At 39.8% G+C, this 27,417-nt stretch overlaps 1 protein-coding gene across 1 annotated transcript in view; it reads left to right on the top strand.

Moving 5' to 3' along the window:
• COL4A4 (collagen type IV alpha 4 chain) overlaps positions 1-27,417 on the top strand; it is a 134,953-nt gene that overhangs the window by 49,781 nt on the left and 57,755 nt on the right. Inside the window, exons 8-22 of the mRNA XM_060016014.1 lie at positions 426-494; positions 3,359-3,394; positions 4,728-4,790; positions 5,152-5,187; positions 5,401-5,442; positions 8,619-8,699; positions 9,528-9,581; positions 9,843-9,902; positions 10,792-10,836; positions 11,312-11,365; positions 12,129-12,198; positions 12,737-12,841; positions 17,087-17,251; positions 20,270-20,363; positions 21,358-21,517. Coding sequence (XP_059871997.1) covers positions 426-494; positions 3,359-3,394; positions 4,728-4,790; positions 5,152-5,187; positions 5,401-5,442; positions 8,619-8,699; positions 9,528-9,581; positions 9,843-9,902; positions 10,792-10,836; positions 11,312-11,365; positions 12,129-12,198; positions 12,737-12,841; positions 17,087-17,251; positions 20,270-20,363; positions 21,358-21,517 — 1,134 coding nt within the window. The remainder of the gene's footprint in view (positions 1-425; positions 495-3,358; positions 3,395-4,727; positions 4,791-5,151; positions 5,188-5,400; positions 5,443-8,618; positions 8,700-9,527; positions 9,582-9,842; positions 9,903-10,791; positions 10,837-11,311; positions 11,366-12,128; positions 12,199-12,736; positions 12,842-17,086; positions 17,252-20,269; positions 20,364-21,357; positions 21,518-27,417) is intronic.

The raw sequence follows: 27,417 nt of genomic DNA on the forward strand, positions 1-27,417 counted from the left end.
GGTTGTTTATCATTCAGGGTTCACTGCAGATACATAAACCCCTCTAGGTATTTCAAGACAAGCGGAATTTTTTTTTTTTTTTTTTTTGCGGTACGCGGGCCTCTCACTGTTGTGGCCTCTCCCGTTGCGGAGCACAGGCTCCGGACGCGCAGGCTCAGTGGCCGTGGCTCACGGCCACGTAATATAATATAATATATTAGTAGATATTCTGTCTTAGGAGATTCCTCAGTAGATCTTAACCAAATATTAAATAAGTATATATGACAACCTTAGGATGATAATAAAAATGAGAATAAAGAAATCTCCACTAGTGAAATATGATTATAATGGTAATTTTATTGGTGAGTAATATTTCATTTGCAAAAGAAAATACAGAAATAGTAATATGCTCTTTTCCTCTCTTAAAGTGACTATTTTATTTTCAGGGCCTTCTTGGGAAAAAAGGAGAAAAAGGAAATTCAGTGTTCATTTTAGGTGTCATTAAAGGTATTCAGGTAAGCTTTACAATCAGGATGGGTTTAAAACAATTTTTTTCTATATAAGTAAACCCATGCAGAAAACACATGGACTGAGATTTCCTTTAAAATGGCTCTGAGGATACTGGTTTTGATCATTACCCTGACCCTCTGGGATGACCCATACTTCTTGTGTGAAGGCGCTTGGCTTTAGCTTCTCTGGCTGCAAAATTCCCCTCCCTCCCCATGATTCTCGCAGAGTTGCAATGAATACATTTATTTCAGAGTTTCTCAGCCTCGGCACTGTTGACATTTTGGGCCGGTGAATCATTTGTCGTGGAGGCTGACCTGTGTATGGTAGGAGGTTGAACAGTTTCCCTGGCGTCTACCCATTAGATGCCAGTAACACCTCCCTGACCCCCCCCCACACATACCCAAACAATATCTCCAGACATTACCAGATGTCTCCTGGGGGAAAAATCACTTCCAGCTGAGAATCATTAATTACTTTGTAGTTAAAATATTGTGATATTAATATTTACCATTCATGTTGATAGAAGTCACCACTATTGAACTTGAAAATTGTAGAAACCTGATAGCACTATCCTTAGCAAAAGAAATGCCTTTGTGTTTTTCACAGAGAATGATGTACAAATATTCAGAAATAAACTCTTGAATGACCACCGCCTCTCTCTAATCTGAGTAGCCGTGGATGAGCAGAAGGAGATCACTAGATACGATAGACTCAGGAGAGATACAGTACATTTTCAAGACATGGTCATATCCTTTAAGGAAAGATATTCTACAATAATTAGATAAAGGTAGTCCTAGATTGCCTCTATCAGATTCCAAGTTCTGTGCCACCTGGAGTGGCCACACCTGAGTGGTGATCCCTTAAGTGAGCTTACAGTATGTGTTTATAGCCTCTGTGCCTAGTCTTACTTGTTAGACAGCAAGCACTGTGCTTCTATTTATAGCTTAAATGATACATTCATAAACTTAGCATCAAAAACAGGGTCATTCTAGGAACCAGTATGATGTGTTGGAAGGAGTGAACTGACCCTTACCTACTACTGTGACTTTAAGCAACCCCCTCAACCTCTCTGAGCCTCATTTTCCTTATTATTATTTTTTTTTGCGGTACCCGGGCCTCTCACTGTTGGGGCCTCTCCCGTTGCGGAGCACAGACTCCGGACCGTAGGCTCAGCAGCCATGGCTCACAGGTCCAGCCGCTCCGCGGCATGTGGGATCTTCCCGGACCGGGGCACGAACCCGTGTCCCCTGCATCGGCAGGCGGACTCTCAACCACTGCACCACCAGGGAAGCCCCTCATTTGCCTTATTTGTGAAAGGAAATTAATATCTACCCTGCCTTCCTCTCAGTGCTGATGGTCTGTTATAATCGTTTATACTGCCATGTATTGTAAAGTATGATGAACAGTACAATATTAGTTATGGTGAGTAGTTTTTGGTAATTGTGCAAGAAACAACAAGCAAGACAGAAAGGGAGATGAATATAGAGATTTCCTCATCTTAAAGAGAAACAGAGGATCCCTAATGAAAGTGGCATGCAGATCGATAACCTTGGAGAAACAATGGTCTTATTAAGAGCCTATATCCACTTCCTACCCATTTGGATGATTATTAAAAAAAGAAAAAGAAAAACAACATAATGTGTTAATAATTATGTGGAAGAGTCGGGACCCTTGTGCATTGCTGGTGGGAATGTAAAATGGTGTAGCTGCTGTGGAAAATGGTAGGGTGATTGCTCAAAAACTTAAATGTGGAATTACCCTATGACCCAGCTATTCTACTTCTAGATACGTTCTCCCAAAAATGAAGGCAGGAACTCAAACAGATATGTGTACACCCATATTCATAGCAGCCTATTCACAATAGCCAAAAGGTGGAAGCAACCCAAGTGTCTACCTACTGATGAATGGATGTACAGAGGGTAGTACGTACACACGTACAGCTCAGCCTTAAAAAGTCAGGGAATTCTAAAGCATGCTACAACATGGTTGAACCCTGAGGTCATATGCTGAGTGTAATAAGCTGGTCACTAAAGGACAGGAAATGTGTGATTCCACTTAGATGAGGTCCCTAGAGTAGTCAAATTCATAGAGACAGAAAGTAGATGGTGCTTGCCAGGGGCTGGGGAAGGGGGGATGGAGGGCTAGTATTTAATGGATACAGGGTTTCCATGAGGAAATGAAAAAGCTTGGACAGTGGAAGCACAACATGGTTGCACAACATGGTGAATGTATTTAATGCCACAGAACCGTACCCTTAAAAAAGGTTAAAATGTTAAATTTTATCATACGTATATTTTGCGGTATATTTTACATTTTGGAAAAAAAAGGAAGAGTCTGTATTCAAGAGAATATACACCCCTTGATCCTTTCAATTGAGTAGAGTCTCGGGGCAGAGTCGAGTCACAAAGCGGTAGGTGTGCACAGCGGCAGAGAGGGTTTCCACACGAATTCCCTTTACATTTGCTCCTGGGTGATAACAGGTGTTAATTAAGGGAGGAACGGTCTGCCAATCAGATGACAGACAGTTAAACTGATGAAATGGGACCACTGGATCCAGAATTTAGAGCTTTGTTTTTTTCTTTAGAACATTTTAAACTGAAAGATGAAATCTCATCTTGATTCCATGTCCTCACGACTCCAGCAGTCTTTCCCTGGTTTCAGCTGGGTAGAGGTAGAATTCAGGGCTTAAGAATGGAGACAGAAAAGCACCTCCATAGAGCCCTTCCACAGCTGTCTTTTCAACACTGAAAAACTGAACAAACTGCACAGACAGTCCAAATAAGTCCTGTGTGTGTGTGTTTACTTTTATGTTGTGTGTTTTAGGGAAATGGTGTTGCTCTTCTAATGCAATGTCCTGATACTATTGCAGGGTGACAGAGGGGACCCAGGACCTCCCGGCTTACCAGTAAGTCTTCTGGGCAGGCCATGCGCTTCTGTTTGCTCCTCAGATAGCCTATGGTCTCCACTAGTTTGCATCTCAGCAGGACCAGCTACCTAATTTGCAGGGCCCACCTGGTGCAAAATGAAAATGTAGGTCTCTTGTTCAAAAATTATTACAAATTTTAAGATGGTGACAGCAGAGCATTAAATCAAGCATGAGGCCCTGTGTGACTGCACAGGTCCCGGGCCCACAGAGCCGCCCTTGAATCTCAGTAAGCTCCGGCTTACCTTTCACTTCTATCTTGCAATGATCATTTGGTATTGCTTGGGTAGCTATAGTCGCTTAATATTTAGGAAGATAATTCCGCTTAGAAACTACCTAAATAATATATGTCCAGTGAAAATGATTTTGCTTGCTGAATCAGTAATTGTGTATTATGTTTAGTATTTTGCCCTATCTTCACGTTCCTGGAATTTGTGATTCAATGATTATATTTGTCTTTGCAATTCATCAATATTCACAAGATTAAAACTGAAAGCAATTTGGCCTCCTAAGGGTTCACCTATAATTGTGTTTGGTAACTTCTGGCTGTTGACAGGATTACTTTCTCAGGTTGTTTTTTCCTTACTACTCCGGCAGCTCAGTTCTACGTTATCAGTGAGATACCTTGGTGTCACTGTTAAAATAAATACCAATTCATTCTCTAGGAGAGAGTAATGCCATTGCACACTCTCAAATCATTTGACATGGGCAGGGTGAGTGGGAGAACAGAGCCCCTTTCTCCATACTTCTAGAACTGCCCAACTATAACCTTTCCTTGTGAATTTGTGTGTTATTCTGCTGTAACTTAACATGTTGCAGGAAATTGTTTATGGCTTAATTACCTTGATCTTGAATTGGGGACATTTCTATTCACACTGATCTTACAGGGCACGTTGAAAGGATATATTAGAGTATAACTACATTAATAATTTATTTAATGCTAAGTAATATTAATATTGTAAAAGCATTTTGATATATATTAAATTTATAAAATATATGGAATTTAGGAGGAACAAGGTTTCTTTGTTCTCTACTTTTGCTACTACAAGATTTATTTGTGAATAAGTAGATTGATCTCTGGGTCTTAATCCCAAACGTAGGAGTTAGTCACACTCACCAAGTGCTACTGCCTGCCAGCTCTGTGCCCTTTTCCCAGCTCTATCAGAGCTACTGTTCAAGATGACGCAGCAGGGCAGGTGTGGCCGGGACTGTGATTTCTCCGGAGGTCTTTATCCAACTGGGATTACATGCAGCTCTCCCGTGAACGATGATTATGGTTTCTGGTAAAGAATTTACTGATTTTTCTCATGTTTAGGGCTCAAGGGGAGTGAGAGGACCAGCAGGCCCAGTGGGATATCCAGGAGAGCCGGGGTTGGCAGTAAGTACAGCACTGCTGATTCTGTCTCTCCAAAAGCCCTGACTTGATATTTAAATCAAGCAAAAGAAAGCAGAATTGCAGTCTTGGGCAATTCAGGCAGAGATGGGTTCTTTTCGAGATTATCACCTGATGAATCAGCCAACACCCACCATTAGGGGCGTGAGTCCCTCCTGAAGCACGGGTCCCTGGAGGTGGGGGGCAGGAGGGGGGTGGGGGGCAAGCAGCCCAGCCATGGTAGGAAGTCCATCATGTGTGTTTCAAAATTAAGCGTTTCCTAAAGAGGAGCTTGGGACAACCAATAAGGGCACAGTCTGATCTCCATCACTGATAACTGATTTGTGTGTTTTTGCTGTTGATTTAGGGACCTCCAGGCCCTCCTGGGAGTCCAGGTTTGAAGGTAGGCGGCCATGAGTAAGATACACAAATGAAGTCCATGTACAATGAGATAACTGACACTAATATTTGTCAGAATCATGTCTTCCCTCTTTTTAGAATTCCCGAACTATTTAATAAATACACTTCAACAAATTGCTTAACCAGAAGTCTTATTACTTGTAATTACTTTTTAATATTCCAAAGCAATTAGTTTCCTTTTTCTTTTCTTTTCCAGGGTAATCCTGGCGTGGGAGTAAAGGGGCAAATGGGAGACCCGGTAAGAACTCCCTTTTGCGTGGAGGAGCACATGTTAAAATGTATGGGCTACCCGGGTCGAGGAGATGGTTCTGATTACCACTTAACTTGTGTTCGTTCTCTCGTCACTGTCCAGCTTTATGGCTGAGAATTTGTCTTTGCTGAATTATTATGACACCATTACCCTTGACTATAAAATGACAGTTCTGACAAAACCTAACAGTAAATTCAATTTAATTTATATAACACACTTCCCCCTAGCCCAAAGACATGGAATATTTCTGATAATATATCCGGGGTAACAATTTGTTTAATTATGGATTTGTTTAGCTTAACTTGCCAAATTTCATCAGAGTCCTAAACTTCACACATAAATAAAAATATGAATAACTGTGACCCAAAGCATTGAGCAACACACCGTCCACCCCTCACACCCATAGTCCTTTCTGCTGAAACACAAAACTAGGTAAGGATAAACTTTAGAAAAGTGCCTTAAGGTGGAAGCTCATCTGGAAACAATCTGAATGCTTAAGAGTCGGTGAGGGGCTCTTTCAACAACTGTGGGTAAATAGATATTGAGCATCTACCCTGTGCCAGGCTAGTATTGGTGCTTGGTGTGGGGATTTGGCGAGACAGACCTGAGCTCCGCTCTCATGGAGTTCCAGTGTGGTTGGGAAATTTATGGTACAGCCATTTAACACGCTTGCCAAAAATATACTGGAAGACGTCATGATGTGGGGAAATTCCAGGTTCTAGTACTTATTGGGTTGGCCAAAAAGTGCCTTCGGTTTTAAGTAAAAATAAAAGACACATTTTTCATTTTCACCAAGAACTTTATTGAACAACGTATTCACCCTTTTGTACCACTACCTTCTGCCATTTTTCAGGCAACTTAATCATTCCATCTTCTCAAAACATTTTATCTTTTTGAGCAAAGAAATGTTCCAGGTGCCTTTTACATTCTTCCAGGGAATTGAAATTTTTTCCAATAAGAGAATTTTGTAAAGACTGAAATAAATGGAAATCCAAAGGTGCAATGCCTGGTGAATACGATGGGTGAATCAAAACTTCCCAGCCAAGCTGTAACAGTTTTTGCCTGGTCATCAAAGAAACATGCGGTCTTGCATTATCCTGATGGAAGATTATGCGTTTTCTGTTGACTAATTCTGGACGCTTTTTGTCAAGTGCCACTTTCAGTTGGTCTAATTGGGAGCAGTACTTGTTGGAATTAACCGTTTGGTTTTCCGGAAGGAGCTCATAATAGCGGACTCCCTCCCAATCCCACCATATACACAACATCACCTTCTTTGGATGAAGACCATCCTTTGGTGTGGTTGGTGGTGGTTCATTTCGCTTGCCCCACGAGCTCTTCCATTCCACATTGTTGTACAGTATCCACTTTTCATTGCCCGTCACAATTTGTTTTAAAAACAGAACTATTTCATTGCGTTTCAGTAGAGAATAGCATGTGGAAATATGGTCAAGAAGGTTTTTTTCGCTTACGTGGAACCCAAACATCAACACGATTCACATAACCAAGGCTGGTGCAAATGATTTTCCATGCTTGATGTGGATATTTTGAGTATGTCGGCCATCTCCTGCATGGTATAATGTTGATTGTTCTCAATTATTGTTTCAATTTGACCGTCTCAACCTCAGTTGGTCTACCCGACCATGGAGCATCATCCAGTGAGAAATCTCCAGCACGAAACTTTGCAAACCACTTTTGACATGTTCGATCAGTCACAGCACCTTCTCCATATACTGCACGAATCTTTTTGTGTGTTTCAGTTGCGTTTTTACCTTTTAAAGCATAATATGCCGAAAATGTTGCTTTTTTTCTTCCATCTCCAATATTAAAATGGCTACACAAAAATTCACCAATTTTGATGTCTTTTTTTAAATGCACGCTGATAGGACACCTGTCACATACGGTCTAACAAAATTGTTCCGAATGAAGTTAAAGACAGCTAAGTGCTACTAGAGCCGGCTTATGGAAAAAACCGAACGAACCTTTTGGCCCACCCAATGTGATAGGAAAATGTGCAAAAAATAGTGTTGTAAAATATATTAAATGATTTTAAATTTTAATACAATATAAACTATATTCTGCATTTAAATTGTTTATTATTATATAGTGTTACTTTTATTATAATATATATATTTTTTATTGGGGTATAGTTGCTTTACAATGTTGTGTTAGTTTCTGCTGTACAGCAAAGTGAATCAGCTATAGGTATACATATATTACCTCATTTTTGGATTTCCTTCCCATTTAGGTCACTGCAGAGCATTGAGTAGAATTCCCCGTGCTATATAGCAGGTTCTCATTAGTTATCTATTTTATACGTATTAGTTTATATATGTCAATTCCAAACTCCCAATTCATCCCACCCGCCTTTTCCCCCCTTGGTGTCCATACATTTGTTCTCCACATCTGTGTCTCTATTTCTGCCTTGCAAACAGGTTCATCTGTACCATTTTTCTAGATTCCACATATATACGTTAACGTATGGTATTTGTTTTTCTCTTTCTGACTTACTTCACTCTGTATGACAGTCTCTAGGTCCATCCACGTCTCTACAAATGACCCAATATAATTCCTTTTTTATGGCTGAGTAATATTCCATTGTGTATATGTACCACATCTTCTTTATCCATTCATCTGCTGATGGGCCTTTAGGTTGCTTCTGTGACCTGGCTATTGTAAATAGTGCTGCAATGAACATTAGGGTGTATGTGTCTTTTTGAATAAGAGTCTTCTATTAGAGTTTCAAATTATGTTTAGCACACCATTTAGTCCCATACACATGTATGCACACATGCATATCATGCACATGTGTATATGTAGACATATGTATACATGTGTGTATACACAGTTATAGACCCACACATACATACAAGCACACACACACCACAAAGAACTGCACCAAAGTTTTAATAGAGATTACCTCTGGATGGTAGGATTATGGATTACTTTTATTTTTTAAATTCATTTTTAACAGTATGTATTATTTATGAAAAACAATAAACATTTAAAATTACATGATGTATTTGCCATGATTTTTATTTTAAATCCATGACATACAGGCTTGTAAGCATTATACCACAATATGTGGGTGAAAGTCTTCTTCGTTTCCATTTTTATTTCAAACTAAAGTTAATATGAAATTCTTATTATCTTGATTTTTTTAAAAGGGTGAGGTTGGCCAGCAGGGTTCTCCAGGACCCACCCTTCTGGTGCAGCCACCTGATTCTGGTCTCTATAAAGGAGCAAAGGTAATTCTCAATCCATATGTGACCTTGGTAAAATAGTCATAGCCAACGTTTTCTGAACATGTTCCCGTGCCAGCGAAGAGCTGAGCACCTACATGCAACGCTGCCTTGATCCCAGGGTAACCTTTACAGGTTGGCACTATTATTAGCTCCATTATACAGAGTTGAAAAAGTGAGACTTGGAAAGGTTACCAGGGTTCTCAAGTTTACCCGGCTGTTGAGTGGCAGACCTAGCTTGGGCTGCTAAACTGTGACATGTCCTCCAGGATATAGTCCCCCATTCATGTCTTTGATATGGTCGCTGAAAATACCACTGGAAATCCAGCTGTCCTTTAGATGTTACATATGGATCTGATGCTTTGGTAAATTGAAAGGTGACAGAGGCATAGAACCGAGCATGTAATAGACTCTTGGCAAATATTAATTCCTTTGTCACCCTCCAGCACTGATGTTACTGATGCCATGTGCACATTCTCCCATCAGTTTTCAGTTACTGGATTCAGTTTCACTACCTTGCTCAAAAGGAGCCTCTCCTCTCAGTGGCTGCATTCCCAGCTTGCATCTGCTGCCCTGGGTCCATGGTGGCTCCCCCCACCGCTCTGCTGTCCCACGCGGCCCAATGCTACACCTTTTACACAGAACTGGCCTCCTGAAGAGTGTCAGGTTCAAAGGTGCGCTTGGATCTTAGTTGCTAATTACCGACAGTTGACGAGTAATCCCTCATTAAAAAATTAGGAGAATGGCTGTTGAAAGAGGTAATTTCTTAAAGAGATGGAACTCAGTATGTTGAATAGAGCCGGTAAGCCAGATTATATTCATTGTGATTTTTAGGGTATTAAAGGAACGCCTGGAATCATTGGACCTCCCGGACCACCAGGACCCAAGGTAATTTATTTAAAGAACTTAAAAAATTGTATGATGTGCTATCTTAATTTAAAATTTTTACATGGTTACTATCACTGCTTTAAATGCTGATATGTTACTAGAACTTTTCAATATTTCATCATAATTCTGTAGGAAGACTATTTCCAAAGTAGCTGTTTTCTTTAAGCTGCTGGCAATAATTTTTATTTCTCGTTTTGTTTTTGCATTTGTATTGCTGAAATACTGTTGCTTGAACTCCTCTAAAAGTGTCGTCTCTTTAAGGGGGAGCCCGGTATTGGGACAAAAGGAGAGAAAGGTATTCCTGGGTTTCCAGGACCTCGGGTAAGGATCATTTTTGGCATCCGTAACTTCAGTGAGTTTGGAGGCATTTCTCTCTCACATTTTTATAAGACTAGATCAATATTTCTGAGAGTTCAAAAGTGGAGATTATCTCTAAGAGGAATGCTATATTTTGGTCAGCAAGAATTGTGTAATAGCTAAGTGCCCCAGAGCATCCCTTTCATGGACATCATTTGGATAAAACAGACAAGCAGAAGATGGGAGATTTGGCAGGAAGTAATGGGATCGTGGCATTTTCTTACTGGCTCAGTGTCAGTGTGATAGTAGCTTGGAGTTGTTCATTTAAGCCTATTTGATAAAAGAAGGTACTGATCTAGGGGCAGTAACTAGAAAACAACTCTATAGCATCAGGCCTCAAACATCTCCACACATGTCACTAATGGGATCCCCATTCATAGAGTCACTATGAAGACCAGACCTTGGCGAGCATGGGCATTGAGTTTATCTCACTCAGATTCAGTACTTAACGAGACAATATTGACTTCCATAGTAATTTTCATTGCTCATAATGCATAGAGCAACTATTAATCTCTAGACAAATTATATTGCGATGATTCAAAGATATTTAGCCCAGTGCAAGCATTAAATTAAATAAATTGAAATGGAAGAACAGCAAAAACAACACAACCGTGTTCTTAATTTAAAGCACTGTCAAGGACATTTATTTTTTTGAATAAGATTAAAGATCAATTAAAATAACAAATGTTATAAAGAAATGGAATCTCTTTTATATTTATTTCCTTTATCCAGCTACCTTTGCAGACAAGATTAAATACCAACGAAGCAATCTCCTAAGGTGAAAAATGATTCACTGAACTGGTTTATGTATTTGTTTTAATTCTGCTTGTGTTGATTCTTGTGAATTTATTAGGGGGACCCTGGCTTCTATGGCTCTCCAGGTTTTCCAGGATTAAAGGTAAATGAACACGATTATAGAGAGGATAAATACATATTCATTAGTAAATGCAATTCAGTGTCATTCAAAAGTTGTACCGGGGCCTGTAGACTCACACACAGTAATGAGAAGGGGAACACATTTATTTTATAAGTTACATGATTTCACTGTGGGTACAAAAACTAAAGCAAAACTGTCGGATGCAACCCCAGAGCAGTGTTAAGATTCTGTACAGAATCTCGGTGAGCATGGGTCGTTCAGATTAAATGAGAATGAGATAATTTGTTACCCAATCACATTTTTTTTTAAAAAAGGCGTGTTTCATCCCTGATGTTCTGCAATTACCTTCATTGTTTGATCCTCATGAAAACAGCACTGTATATATAATGCATTGTTTTATTTCCTGTAAATTTTGTAGGTAAATATGTGCATAAAAATAAATATATATGCTTAAAAAAATAAAAATAAAAAAAGGCATGTTTTTGGTTATTTGTAGGGGGAACCAGGAGTGTTTGGAGATCCTGGGCCGTTTGGATTTCTTGGTCCAAAGGTAAAAAAGTGAGCCTATTTGAGTACAGTCTGATAACATCCTATATCCCTTACGTTATCTGATTTATTTTTTTAAATATTTCAAAGAATCATTCAAAACTGAGTTCATTTTGCTTATATTATTTTAATGCATGTGGTAATGATTACCTTTTACATTTGAGCAATGATCCTTTTGAAGGTGAATAATAATGAGAGATTCAGAAATTCCCTAGGGATTATACAGTATCATGATTAAAAACAGGGAACCGTGGAGAGTCCTTTGCTTTGAACACCACTGCATTTTTTCTTTCCTTTTTATGTGACCTCACCTTCAGCACTTGTGCAGGACAAGCCATGGTGGCATTAAGGTGACACAATTAAGGGGGACAATATCTGCTGCTAAAATAAAATGTAGGTTCAGGTCCTATAGGCAAATAAACTATTTGTTCTGGAGTGCAAGTTAGACATTAATGCTCATAATAGATCCGAGAAACTTCATGGCTTCAGAGGTATCTAGTTGATGCACATGGAAGCATTTTTGGAGTTTGAATTGTTTTTGGGGGGGGAGAACTTTCCCAGTTGGCTGTTAACTTCTGCTTGTAGGTGGGAGATCTCATACTTTTGTTCCTCTTAGACCACCATGAGCTATTTATTTCTCTAGTCAGCCTACAGGCTTTGTTTCCTATATGAATGCCCACTTGGTGATGCTAATATTTACTTAGTGCCAGGAAACATGAGAAAAAGATTAATATTTCTAAGAAAAGTGAATGAATGAATGATTTCAGGGAGATCCTGGAGACCGCGGGCACCCAGGACCACCAGGGGTTTTGGCAACTCCAGCTCTTCCACTCAAAGGTTTGTGTTCCATTTTTTTTCTCTATGGATTATGCTGAAATGGGATTTGCACGGTCCCAAAAGAAGGGTTTGGCCTGGTCCTTCTGTAGTTTACACACTCAGAAGGCTACGTATACGAACTTCTGCCATGAATGTATAATTATATTAGTGCAAGTAGAGATGTGCATCTTGGTCTGTCTCTATCAGCCATAAGACACCAAATTTTATTTTAGTGGGTGAACTTCATGCTGGGATTTTTATTATGTTACCTTTCAGAAAGTAGGTTTTTTAATCGCTAGAAATGTGTGAAGCCATTTGACTAAGACCTGCCAAGATGCTGCCTCCAGGAAGAAAGCAGCCTAGATCGATGACAAATTCCGCACTATGTGTCTGCATGTGTCTGCAGCGGAGGGTCTAAGATATTGCACTTTAAACGTGATGAGAAACTGCAAAACAATCTCCTGGTGTACTTTAACAAGGCTCACGAAAAGTGATTGCGCGTGAGCCATTAAATGTATATATATGTTTACTGTATACATTATGCCATTATCTTTGGCAGGGCCTCCAGGGGATCCAGGGCACCCTGGCCGCTATGGAGAAACGGGGGCTGTTGGACCACCTGGTCCCCCTGGTCCCCCTGGTAGACCAGGGGAAGTCTGTGCAGGTATGGCTTTTACATGCCAGGTTTGCTGCATCCTCTTCCACACCAGGGCCTCTCCACTCTAGCTGATATTAAAATCACCTTAGCATTGTTTCAAAAATACTGATGGCTGTGCGTACCCCAGATCAGGAATGTTGGACTCTCTGAGGGATGGAGGGACCAAGGCATCTACTATTATAAAAGGGTCCCCATACTTTTTTATTTTTGGCCGCACTGCGCAGCATGTGGGATCTTATTTCCCTGACCAGGGATCGAACCCATGCCCCCTGCATTGGAAGCACGGAGTCCTAACCACTGGACCGCCAGGGAAGTACCCACCACCCGCCCCCAACCCCTGCTTAATTCTAATGCACAGCCAGGATTAAGAAGCACAGAGCTCAAACCAATTAATCATTTAATTGGAAGAAATCCAGGCTCCTGGACTGCACCTCAGAATTATTCAATCACTATCTCAGGGGTGTGATAAGAAATATGTATGTAAAACAAGCTTCCCACAAGACTACCAGATGCAGTTAAGATGTGGAAACTGCTGCTAGGGTTAGAGTGTGTCTTTAGGTCTTTCCCACTTTCTTGGAAGGCTCTCTCTATGGACATCTACTTGTTAAAATTTAGTTCATTCACCTAGGCCCCAACTTAAATCTTCTGCATGAAATGTGGAAATACAAAATTGCAAATAAAAAAATAAAATTTTGATTCGGACTTAGTTAAAAAATAAACAAAAAACAACAGCCCTCTCGCCCACAAAAAAACCCCTATGGCTCATGGTAGTATTTGATGAAAGGCCTGAGAAATAATCCTGTTGACACACGGACTTTGAACTCCTTCAAGTGCTGTCTTAGCTAATATTCCCAGTGAGATTAAGAATGGAAGTGTAGGGAATATTTGTATTCTGTGAACCCAGGAAGACTGATTAAACGTGTGGGGAGAAAAGTCTGGTATAAATGTAATTTTATCCGGTCTGTTTCATGTTATAGTTCCTGAGGAGTTAGAAGTTTCCTGAGATATTCAACTGTGAACTACGAAGTTCTTGTTTAATGTTTCACAAAGCTAGCTTTCACTTTGTAGGATCTGATGACCACAAAGGCAGTAAATAAAGCTTTGTTTAGTTCATTTACTCTTTCGATATCGCAGCCATGGCTTAATTGACCCAGAACTATATAAATCATACAGAATACTCTGTTGGTCGGGAGGCACTAGACTCCGCTCTTACATTTCTCCTTTCGGGCTTGTTTATAATAAAATACCACCTCCAGCAGATTGAAATCAAAACCCAGTGGGAGTAAGTAACACCTGTCTCTAGCAGATTCCAAACCAAGTATAACAGGAAGCTTCTTAATTCCAAATATCTTTTTTAAAAGAATCCATATTTTGACTCCAACCTATAGTAAGAAATAATTTTATATTGTATAGCATTTACATTACATTACACACATATATGCATACATACCTACATATGGTTGAAACACAGATTTCACAAAATAATATCTCTGGGGTATCTGATGCACTCTATTTTCTATTCCATTCTTTTCTTTTGAAAAAAAAAAGTTTTTAATGCTGGCCACAACTGAATTGATTTCATGTCCTATCAGTTGGTGGGCGAGGCTGCGATATGCCACACACTGTAACCCATTCTGCCTTTTGGAAGCTGGTTGAGCATTCTCCCTGGTACTGGGACGAGATAGCAGGCAGCATCTGGGACCATCCAGTGACTGATTGTGGAGATTCCGAGTCAGGTCTTAGGACTGTTATGAAGACAAGATGGTAGCCAAGTCCACAGGAGTACATGTTCATTTTGTTTTAAACATACCATTGTATGTAGCCTTTATTATACATATTTTATTTTATAGTCATCTATAGTATTTACCATGAGATGAGTTGGGTTTTGGAGCCAGACACCTGTGATTGAATCCCAACCTTCCCAATCCGTATAGTATAGTGAAATAGTTATGCGTTTACACAATGGACTAAGAACATTCCAGGTTCTAGTACTTACAAACTGTGTGATCTTGGGCATTTATTAAACTTCTCTGTGCCTGAGTTTTCCTGTCTGCAAAACGGAGTTCTTGTTACAGCTGAAAGAAATAATATGTATACAGTTCTTAGAATACAACTGGGGATATAGTAAAGACTCACTGTGTTAGCTACGATTATTAGTATTCATATTTGGCCTAAATTTTCTGTGCCTTATCTATAAGGTACGAACTTTTCAAGGTTGTTGAAGGAGTGAAGATAATGTTTGAAAATACACGTAAAGCCCCAGCACGTATGCACCCAATAACGAAAGCCATCAACTTAACTTGCATGCTACATTACTGATGACGGACAGGGTTTCAATTGTCTGTTGCTGAACAGATAGCCCAAAACCTAGTGGTTTAAGACAACAACGTTCAGTATATTCCCCTTCACTCTTTCTGTGGTTCAAGAATTCAGGAAGGGCTAAGCTGAGCGATTATGGAGCAGGGATTTTCATCTGGTTGCAGCCATCGTGTCTGGAACTGAAACATGAGGAATGGCCAGGCATCTCTCTCCTTCATTTCTCATATAGCCTCAAGTCTCTCTGTGTGACTCTGTACTTAATTTAGGCTTCCTTACAGCATGGTGGCTTCCGAGCAGTGATATTGCTTCTGTGGTGCCTCAGGACTCCAGTCCAAGCATTTTGCTCACAAGGAAGAAGCTGAATCTTCTTTAATAATCTGGCCTTGGAAACCATATCGTGTCACTCCCGCCATACTTCATTAGTCCAAACAACCACAAAAGGCTGGTACATTGAAGGGACGGGGAACATTCCACCTCTTGCTAGGGGAGCGTCAAGGTTCTACAAGAGCGTGAGGGACTAGAGCTACCCTGGCGCCATCTTTGATAATGTCAGTCTTCCACAGAGAGGTCCTGGAACCAGACATGCTTAGGCAGAAGCAGCTCAGAGTAATGATCACTCTCACACCAAGGCTTCCAGCTGTCTTTAAGCCAAAGCCACCAGCGAGGGGGAAGTAGCATGTCAAGGGGAAGCAGGATTTAGCTGCTGCTGCATTACTTTGACCTGCTCTAAACACACTGAGCATCCAGTCGTTCACTGAGAACATGCCAGATATTGCAGTAAGCTCCTTATGTGGATTATTTTATTTAATCTTCATTACAAGCCTCTGAGGAAGATATAGAGGATTAAATAAGTTAAATAACCTACTTAAGTACCTGTGGCTGGAGAGGGAGAGGCCAGGTTCAAATCTAGCACCTCTTTGCTTTTCCACAAACCTAAGTGGTTATAGTATTTTACATCTACATAGATAATTTTGTGAGTCCCATTTTTTTTTGGCTGTGCTAATTAATTTTGGGGTAAAAGATTAGAAGACTGTCTCCATGTAAGCATATCTCAATCATATCCAAATATTACATTTTAGTATCTAAATGGCAACACCAGTTTTCTCATTAAATTCTACTAGTCAATGATAATTATAAAAACAAACAGCTTAAAATTATATACCAGGTACCTGTCTACATGATTTAATGTATTACCTTATTTAGTTTCTTCTAATTTTTTAAATTTTTTACTGAACTTTAGTTGATGTACAGTATTATGTGTTACAGATGTATAATATAGTGATTCACAATTTTTAAAGGTTATGCTCCGTTTATAGTTATTATAAAATATTGGCTATACTCCGCTCGTTTTACAGTATGTCCTTATAGCTTACTTCATATGTAATAGTTTGTACCTCTTAATCTCCTACCCTTATTTTGCCCCTCCCCCTTCTCTCTCCCCACTAGTAACCACTTGTTTGTTCTCTATATCTGTGAATGTGCTTCTTTTTTGTTATTTTCACTAGTTGTTGTATCTTTAAAATTCCACATGTAAGTGATATCATACAGTATTTGTCTTTCTGTGAGTCCATATTTTAATTCACTATATGTGCTAATGTGTTTATTCAGGTTATTTTTTATCAAGTTACCAAAGTTTTTTGATATTTTTAAAACTAATTTTAATTAAATAATATATATTTCTTTTCCAATAATCCTAAAGAATAGACAAAAAGGTAAGAAAATCTGATTCCCTAAACCTTTATTACCACTTGTGTGCTTGTTTCAAAGGAGGTGAGGCATTCTGATGGCTGGGATACTCAGTTATTTTTTAGCTACATTTTTTTTCCTTAAAAAAATTCCACAGCCTACGAAGAATGTACTGATTTTGATTTCTTCTACAGAAAAATGTTATCTGAGAGTATGTGTGGTTTTCATTCTTGATTTCTCTTGGAGGCATGATGGGACCCCCTGGGCCACGAGGGTTTCCTGGTCATCCAGGATTTCCAGGGGCAGCTGGTATTCCTGGGAGAGCTGATTCTGCTCCAGGGAAACCAGGCGACCAGGGACCACCTGGGTTGCCTGGAGTGCCAGGGTTGCCGGGACCTCCAGGATCAGATGGTAAAGTGCTCTTCATTCACATTCACTAGCATTTATGTTGCATTTGATATTTGCAGTATCATTCAGAAACCATGACTTTGCAAATTTTAAAAACGTTATCTAATATTTCATAAGCCAAGTTAGTTGTATTAAAAATACAAAAAAGTAAACTGATGTTGGACTGCCACATCTCTTAAATTATGTGAAAATATTTGGATGGGAATTTAAGTATGCTGATAGAATGTTGTAAATTAACACAATTTTACTTTTTAAATGTAGTTGTCATTTTTATAGAGTTACGTATGGACATAGCTTGAGTCAAACAGCTCTACAAAGCCTTTTGTGAAAAAACTGCTGTCCCAGGCAACCCCTTCTCCTATTCTCTCCTCCCCAGGGGCAATATTTTCCCCACAATTAGCTGGATCTCTTGGGATTTGCCTCTGTATTGCCATTCAACATACTTGTGTTGCTATTTCTTAATTTTTCAGTTTGCGCATTATCTATTGACTTTCCTCTGTAGCGGGTGAATTCACCTCACACCACACATGTGCCATTTTCCACTCCTACAACCTATCAATATAGTTAGCGTCATAATTTTAGTTAAATAAATATGCAGTGTTTACACGGAAGGGTTATATAAATGCTATTCACCAGTTCAGCCATATAATAATATATGATACTACTTTCCTAGCATAACAGTTTGGTAATGATTGTCATATCTTTGTGTGTTTGCTTGGTTTTCAATATACTTATTGCTAATTCAACCTCAAACCGTCCGGAGTTGTATACATCTCTTAATCATACATTTTAACTCATTACTAGTATTCTCTCTTTGAATAAATCTCATCTGGAACTTTTTGACCTGTTTAAATTAGGTCAGGTTGCAATTTTAAAAGCTGATGCTGCGACACTGCCCGGAGATCTTCCTTCACCATTATCCTAGGAATTCTCTGTCTCTATCTCTCTGTCTGTCTCTGTCTCTCTGACTCTCTGTCTCTCTGGGTCCCTTTGTTTCCACAACTCATATATTTCTTCTAATGGTTTACTCATTATACTTTGTGAGAAAATGTGTGTATTTGGGGTGTCTTCACTATTTGAAATACCTTTATTCTGCTGTGGAATTTGATTGATAGTTTGGTTGAATATAAAATTCTAGATTGGAATAATTTTTCCTCCAAGTTTTTGAAGGCGTTTTCCATTGCTTTTTAGTGTCGTTACTGAGAAGTCCAGTAACCTTTAGATACTTGATTCTTTGTTTAAAATCCCTTTTCTTATTGAAAGCTTATAGGAATTCTCCTTTGTTTTCAATGTCCTTAAATTTCACTGTGATTTACCTCAGTGTGGGTACATTTGCAGGCACTAGGAGCAATTTAACACAAATCCTTCATTTCTGGAAAAATTTCTTGAAGTATTTCTTTTTTTTTTTAAATATATTTATTTTATTTATTTATTTTTGGCTGCATTGGGTCTTCGTTGTTGCATGCGGACTTTCTCTAGTTGCAGCAAGCGGGGGCTACTCTTCGTTGCAGTGCGTGGGCTTCTCATTGAGGTGGCTTCTCTTGTTTTGGATCACGGGCTCTAGGCACGTGGGCTTCAGTAGTTGTGGCACATGGGCTCAGTAGTTGTGGCTCGCGGGCTCAGTAGTTGTGGCTCGCGGGCTCTAGAGCTCAGGCTCAGTAGTTGTGGCTCACAGGCTTAGTTGCTCCACAGCATGTGGGATCTTCCCAGACCAGGGCTCGAACTCGTGTCCCCTGCATTGTCAGGCAGATTATTAACCACTGCGCCACCAAGGAAGCCCTTGAAGTATTTCTTTGAAGATACTTTGTCCTCCTTTTTTTTCCCTCTGTTTTCTATTTCTGGACTCAATATATTTGTCTGTTAGAGAATCAATCCTACATGTCTGTTTTTCAAATCTTCACTCTATTATTCTTCACCTTTTTATTTTTCTGCAACACTTTCTGGTAGACTTCCTCAACTCCATCTTCCAAGTCTGCTCCTGAATTTTTAAATTTCTGCTTTCATAACCATTTTTTTTGTTGCTATTGCACTCTCTCTCTCTCTCTCTCTCTCTCTCTCTCTGTTGTTGTTCCCTTTTAATGTTTCTTTTTGCAGCAGCCTGTTTCTGTTTTGGGAATGAAATGCCTTCGCTTGTCTGCTTTCTAAACTATATAGTTTATTTTAAAGATTCCTTCTTACTTCATTGTCTGTTTCCTCCAGTTTTGAGGGCGTTTGTTTTTTCCTGCTGCAGTTTTTGAGAAGGTTTTCTTACTATTTAGCTGCTTCTTTGACCAATCATCCTGTTTGGGGTCTCACTGTCATTCTACTTCAGAGGTACCAATTCTTGAACTTTGGAAGAGATTTCCTAGGTAAACTGTGTTCTGTTTCCGCTTTCCCCACAGCCTGCTTGGAATTCAGCTTTTTAAGGTCTGCTAAATCTTTTTACTTTTTTTTTTTTTTTGCTTTTGTTTCTCTTTTTCTTTGTCTTGAAAGATTATACCTTTTTATAATATTCTTTTACTGTCTGTTATCTTACTGGTATTTGGGGAGACAAGGAACTTATTGTTTGCATTTTATCTAACATTTTTAATCAGATGTCTCTGAATTTTTGCTTTTACAAACCCTGCTTTATGCTTTCTTTAGTAGGTAATTATTGATAATTAAGGGGCAAAATATATTTGCCATATACTTTTAGTTTTTTGTTTATTTGTTTTGTTTTGGTATATTTGTTTGTTTTATTATCCACTACTTTGCTTGCAACCCATTAAATTGGGGCTGAGATTAGGGATAGTGTTATCAATGGTTATGGTAGCAGAAGCTTGCTGTGACAATTGTATGGTCTATTTGTATACATATTCTTATAGCAGAGAGAAAGAATCATAAGAAAGGAATGGAAGAAAGAATGGTGTTGAGGGGGGATGGTGTGAATGAGAACACACCAAGCTCTACTTGTTCTATATCAGATCTATATCAGATGTTCTATATCAGATGTTCACAAAAATTGTGTGATTCTCTCTGCCCGCCCCCTTTCCCGCTGGAAAGTTGTATATTGTAGTGCTGGGCCTCCTGGGCCACAAGGAATAAAAGGCAAAGTGGGTCCACCAGGAAGAAGAGGCTCAAAAGGAGAAAAAGGCAAGTATGCATCAAAGTAGAATTTCTAGAAAACAACATATGGAGGATTGGGAGGCATTATGAAATGTACAATGTGGATTTCATTTAGATTCTTCACTCACCTTAGTTACCCCTGTGAGTACTTAACTCACTGTGTGCTTGTGATGTGATTAGAACTTACCGAAAAGTCAAATCTATATCTTACAGCATAAAGGAGACACTTACCTGCCATGAAATTTGTCTCAAAGTGATGACTTTTTCCACAGGATCCTCTCAATTCCTTGAAAAAAGCAGAGATAGGACAGTATTGATCTTTAATTTTGGTTTCTCTCTGGGGGTCCCATCTTTCCCAGACTCATCAAATACCTAGAGCTCTATGTTTCTACACCCTAAATTGTTTGGTGCCTTTTTGACCAACTGAGTCAGGTGGGTATGAGAGCTGAGGAGTTTGACTGTCCTAAAGGCATTTTTTTAAACTAAAGGTCCTGATGATTAGAAAACGCACTATAGGGAATTATTAGCTGTAACATGCAATACAATCAATAATCCCTCTTAACATATTATTTGGATTCTTTAAATGCCCAGAGTTTATGCTCTAACCAATTTTGTTGTTGTTGTTGTTGTTTCAGCAGGAACCAAATTAAGAGACTTTGTTTTTTTTAGTAGGAACCAAATAAGAGACTTCTAAACTTTTAAAAATACAAAACCTTTCTTATTTTCAAAGTTTCTTCCATAGAATCAGACATTGGCTTTTCCCCTAGATTTTGTCAGTTTGCGTTTATTAAGACAGAACACCCCATTTGTCTGGAAATGATATGTCCACCCACATAGACCATAGCTACCTCCAGGTCATGCCCTGTGCTCTCCACATCACATGTTATCAGTTATCTGTGATAAGAATTGTGCACATCAGACCCTTTTTGTTCTTATTCGCACTATTGGTTTTGTATAGTAAAGACTTTATTGGGATTTCATTCAGGAAATTTGACAAAGCTGCCTTTTATCCTCTGTCTAGGAAGCACAGGGCTCTGTGCCTGCCAGCCTGGTCCCTCAGGCCCACCCGGCCCTCCAGGACTTCCTGGGAGGCAAGGGAGTAAAGGAGACTTGGGACTCCCTGGGCGACTTGGAGAAAAAGGTTACCCAGGCCTTCCTGGTGCCAGAGGATCTCCAGGGCCACCAGTGAGTAACTCTCTCCAGTATCAATCTTTCTAGTTAAAAAAGACTGGTAGAGATAGAATTCACTTGTACCTCTCTCCAATTTATAGTGATATATATATTGTATGTTTTGAATCTATAAGTATATTCATGACAAAAAATCATCTCTATCCTTTCATTCATTCATTCATCATTCATTCATTTGTTCAGTCAACTAATATTTATTGAGCACCTACTATGTTCCAGGTACTATTCCAGGTGCTGGGGATACAGCAGGGACCAGAACACTATCTCTGCCCTCTGGGGGCCTCTACTCTGTTGGGAGGACATACACCATATAACAGATAGAGGGGTGAATATAGAGTATGGCCGATGGCAATAAAGGCCATCACCATCTGGTGTGGCTTGCGTGGAGAGAGTGAGGGAAAGAGCAGACCTGAAGTCAAATGGCTGGAGGTTAGGAGGGGTTGGAGAGCATGGAGCATTGTAGGTGGATTGGCTTCGAGCTTGTACTCTGGATGACATAGAACAGCCAGCGGAGAGTTTTAAGGAGAGAGGAGTCTGACAATAGTTTTAATTGGATCACTCAGGTAGCTTTGTTAAGAACAGACCAGAAGAGACAAGGGAAGAAGTAGGGAGATTTAGCTGGGCTATTGCTGCAGTAATCCTGGTGAAATATGATGGCGGACAGGTGTACCTATTACTGTTGGGTGTGACGGGAAGTGGTCAGATTCTGGGTATATTTTGACCATAGAGCCAACAGACTGGCTGTGAGGCTGGATGTGGGATATGAAAAGCAGAGAAATAAAGGATGGGGCCAAGATGGGCAGACAATGTGAGGAGCAGGCCTGGGGGGCAGGAAAGGAAGCAGTGCTGTTGGGCACATTTTAAGTTTGGGGTGCCGATTAGACGAGCAGGCGGAGGTCTCAAGTGGGCTGTGGGATGATATTCAAGTGGGGGATCCAGGTGAGAGATCGGGTGGAGCTGTAGATATTGGCTTCGTCAGAGTTTATGTTATATTTCGTGCCAGAGGATGCATGAAATCTTGCGGTGACTTCTATTTGCTGACCATTCCAAGTGACTCGGGCTGAGGCAGAGCGGTCCCTCAGAATAAAATCAGTGCCCCTGGGGGCCCTCCCCTGGAGGCTGGAGACAGCCCTTATTACAGGGGCTTAATCCTGGGGTGGCCAGGAGCCCAACCATCAGCCCCTGTGCACTCTTTTCCATTTTCCCCAGGAAATCTCGTGAAACTAAGGTTCCAGCCTGAGAGCCTTAAGTGAGGGTGATGGTTAAGCTCTTCCTGCACCAACCTTGTCAACTCAACGAGAAGTTAGGTTCTTAATATGCATATGTTGAATAAACATAATTGTAATTATCAATATTAAGTAGGCTGCATTTTATTGTCTGCTTCTTTAATTCAACTTTTTATAGCCATTTTTTAATTTTTTATTTTTTAAAACCATCTTTTTTTAAATTTATTTTTGGCTGCGTTGGGTCTTTGTTGCGGTGCACGGAGCTTCTCTAGTTGTGGCGATCAGGGGCTACCCTTCGTTGTGGTGCGTGGGCTTCTCGTTGCGGTGGCATCTCTTGTTGCAGAGCATGGGCTCTAAGCACGTGGGCTTCAGTAGTTGCAGCACGCAGGCTCAGTAGTTGTGGCTCACGGGCTCTAGAGCGCAGGCTCAGTAGTTGTGGCTCACGTGCTTAGTTGCTCTGCGGCATGTGGGATCTTCCCAGACCAGGGCTCAAACCTGTGTCCCCTGCATTGGCAGGCGGATTCTTAACCACTGCGCCACCAGGGAAGTCCCATAGTTATTTTTTTATGTTGTTACCTAATCTTCATAATGAAGGTTTTATTGGCTCTAAAATATTTTTCTTCCTTCACATTGAGTCGCTTCTCAGAGCTAACATCTTGGAGTGTGGATTACTAGTTCAGCCAGGGTTATCCTGGCGGAGGTTTATGTAATTCAGTTGCTCCAGGACTTACCTCTTAATTTTAAAAAAAAATTTATTTTAAATTAAAGTGTAGTTGATTTACAATGTTGCATTAAACTGGCCGTATTTGTGATGTCTCTGTTCTGTGTATGATTCTGTCCATATGACTTCTCTGTACTAAATTCGTCTCACTGTGATCACAGTTAGGGACCAAGTTCATACTATGGGGCACAGGAAAGGAAAGGAGGGAGGGAGGGATGGACAGAAAGAGGGAGCTTGAAGGACCCACAGACAAGCATTCTTGGGTGTTCTCACTCCGCTGTACATCTCTCTCCTCTGCTGGTCCCTGGCTCCAGAAGCCACAGATTTGTGGGAAAGTAGAAAACAGAAAAGTAGGTTTAAGTTCTTTGCAATTTTTTCTGTGGTTGGACCAAAGCCTTGTATTCATTGCCTTAGCCTGAGAGCAGTTCCCAGGATGGGGGTTTGCCACCACGATGCTCTATTGGAAGGCACAGGGCTTAGGAGCATATGGACCAAGCTTCAAATCCCAACTCTGACATTGCTGAGCTCTGTGGTGTTCCTGTAAGATGGATATAACAACACCTGTCCTACAAGTTTGTTGGTAAGAATTCAATTCAACAGTATATTCTGAGAGCTACAAGGTACACACCAGTGAACCAGATGGCCAGGGTCGCTGCCCCTGAGGAGTCGCAGCGCAAACCAAAGGCCACAAACTGCCATGGACTAAATCTGAACCTCCAGCGTGTTTCATTCTGTCCTCACAGTGTTTGCTTTTGTACTATTAATATGTTTATGGCTGCCCTTGAGAAATTGGAAGCCCATTAGCACAAATCACTGGATCCCCACCACTGCCGGAAGCTGAGGAGGTCTGGGGGCTCGAGTCTCCACCATGCCCTCTCGCCTGCTTTTCAGAAGAGCATGGCCCCCCAGTGGGCATCCATGGTTGAAGTTCCTGACCTAGACTGTGTATAAAATAACTAGTACTTGCCCGGCAGAGAGGAATTCTTGTGGCTGCTGAGATTTTGTTGTTGTGTATTTTTTTTTAACTTCTTTATTGGAGTACAATTGCTTTACAATGGTATGTTAGTTTCTGCTGTATAACAAAGTGAATCAGCTATACATATACATATATCCCCATATCCCCTCCCTCTTGCATCTCCCTCCCACCCTCCTTATCCCACCCCTCTAGCTGGACACAAAGCACCGAGCTGATCTCCCTGTGCTATGTGACTGCTTCCCACTAGCTATCTGTTTTACATTTGGTAGTGTATATATGTCCATGCCACTCGCTCACTTCATCCCAGCTTACCCTTCCCCCTCCCCATGTCCTCAAGTCCATTCTCTACATCTGCATCTTTATTCCTGTCCTCCCCATAGGTTCTTCAGAAACTTTTTTTTTTTAGATTCCATATATATGTGTTAGCATATGGTATTTGTTTTTCTCTTTCTGACTTACTTCACTATGTATGACAGTCTCTAGGTCCATCCACCTCACTACAAATAACTCAATTTGCTTTCTTTTTATGGATGAGTAATATTCCATCGTATATATGTGCCACATCTTCTTCATCCATTCATCTGTTTATGGACACTTAGGTTGCTTCCATGTCTTGGCTATGGTAAATAGAACTGCAGTGAACATTGTGGTACATGACTCTTTTTGAATTATGGTTTTCTCAGGGTATATGCCCAGCAGTGGGATTGCTGGGTCATATAGTAGTTCTATTTTTAGTTTTTTAAGGAACCTCCATACTGTTCTCCATAGTGGCTGTATCAATTTACATTCCCACCAACAGTGCAAGAGGGTTCCCTTTTCTCCACACCCTCTCCAGCATTTTATTGTTTGTAGATTTTTTGATGATGGCCATTCTGACTGGTGTGAGGTGATACCTAATCGTAGTTTTGATTTGCACTTCTCTAATGATTAGTGATGTTGAGCATCCTTTCATGTGTTTGTTGGCAATCTGTATATTTTCTTTGGAGAAATGTCTATTTAGGTCTTCTGCCCATTTTTAGATTGTTTGTTTTTTTGATAGTGAGCTGCATGAGCTGCTTGTATATTTTGGAAATTAATCCTTTGTCAGTTGCTTCGTTTGCAAATATTTTTTCCCATTCTGAGGGTTGTCTTTTCATCTTGTTTATTGTTTCCTTTGCTGTGCAAAATCTTTTAAGTTTCATTAGGTCCCATTTGTTTATTTCTGTTTTTATTTCCATTTCTCTAGGAGGTGGGGCTAAAAGGATCTTGCTGTGATTTATGTCATAGAATGTTCTGCTTATGTTTTCCTCTAAGAGTTTTATAGTGTCTTGTCTTATATTTAGGTCTTTAATCCATTTTGAATTTATTTTTATGCATAGTGTTAGGGAGTGTTCTAATTTCATTCTTTTACATGTACCTGTCCAGTTTTCCCAGCACCACTTATTGAAGAGGCTGTCTTTTCTCTATTGTATATTCTTGCCTCCTTTATCAAAGATAGGGTGACCATATGTGCGTGGGTTTATCTCTGGAATTTCTATCCTGTTCCATTGATCTATATTTCTGCTTTTGTGCCAGCACCATACTGTCTTGATTACTGTAGTTTTGTAGTATAGTCTCATGTCCGAGAGCCTTATTCCTCCAGCTCCGTTTTTCTTTCTCAAGATTGCTTTGGCTATTCGGGGTCTTTTGTGTTTCCATACAAATTGTGAAATTTTTGTTCTAGTTCTGTGAAAAATGCCATTGGTAGTTTGATAGGGGTTGCATTGAATCTGTAGATTGCTTTGGGCAGTATAGTCATTTTCACAATGTTGATTCATCCAGTCCAAGAACATGGTATATCTCTCCATCTGTTTGTATCATCGTTAATTTCTTTCATCACTGTCTTGTAGTTTTCTGCATAAAGGCCTTTTGTCTTTTTAGGTAGGTTTATTCCTAGGTATTTTATTCTTTTTGTTGCAGTGGTAAATGGGAGTGTTTCCTTAATTTCTCTTTCAGATTTTTCATCATTAGTGTATAGGAATGCAAGAGATTTCTGTGCATAATTTTATATCCTACTACTTTACCAAATTCACTGATTAGCTCTAGTAGTTTTCTGGTAGCATCATTATGTATAGTATCATGTCATCTGCAAACAGTGACACTTTACTTCTTCTTTTCTGATTTGGATTCCTTTTATTTCTTTTTCTTCTCTGATTTCTGTGGCTAAAACTATGTTGAATAATAGTGATGAGAGTGGGTAACCTTGTCTTGTTCCTGATCTTAGAGGAAATGGTTTTAGTTTTTCACCACTGAGAAAGATGTTGGCTGTGGGTTTGTCATATATGGCCTTTATTATGTTGAGGTAAGTTCCCTCTATGTCTATATTCTGGAGGGTTTTTATCATAAATGGGTGTTGAATTTTGTCGAAAGTTTTTTCTGCATCTATTGAGATGATCATATGGCTTTTCTTCAGTTTGTTAATATGGTGTATCACATTGATTGACTTGCGTATATTGAAGAACCTTTCATTCTTGGGATAAACCCCACTTGATCATGGTGTATGATCCTTTTAATGTGCTGTTGGATTCTGTTTGCTAGTACTTTGTTGAGGATTTTTGCATCTATGTTCATCAGTGATATTGGCCTGTAGTTTTCTTTTTTTGTGACATCTTTGTCTGGTCTTCTTATCAGGGTGATGGTGGCCTCGTAGAATGAGTTGGAGAGTGTTCCTCCCTCTGCTATATTTTGGAAGAGTTTGACAAGGATAGGTGTTAGCTCTTCTCTGAATGTTTGATAGAATTCACCTGTGACACCATCTGGTCCTGGCCTTTTGTTTGTTGGAAGATTTGTAATCACAGTTTCAATTTCAGTTCTTGTGATTGGTCTGTTTATATTTTCTATTTCTTCCTGGTTCAGTCTTGGAGGGTTGTGCTTTTCTAAGAATTTTTCCATTTCTTCCAGGTTGTCCATTTTATTGGCATATTGTTGCTTGTAGTAATATCTCATGATTGTTTGT

This window comes from Delphinus delphis, chromosome 7 (assembly GCF_949987515.2).
Source record: "Delphinus delphis chromosome 7, mDelDel1.2, whole genome shotgun sequence".
Taxonomy (NCBI): Eukaryota; Metazoa; Chordata; class Mammalia; order Artiodactyla; family Delphinidae; genus Delphinus; species Delphinus delphis.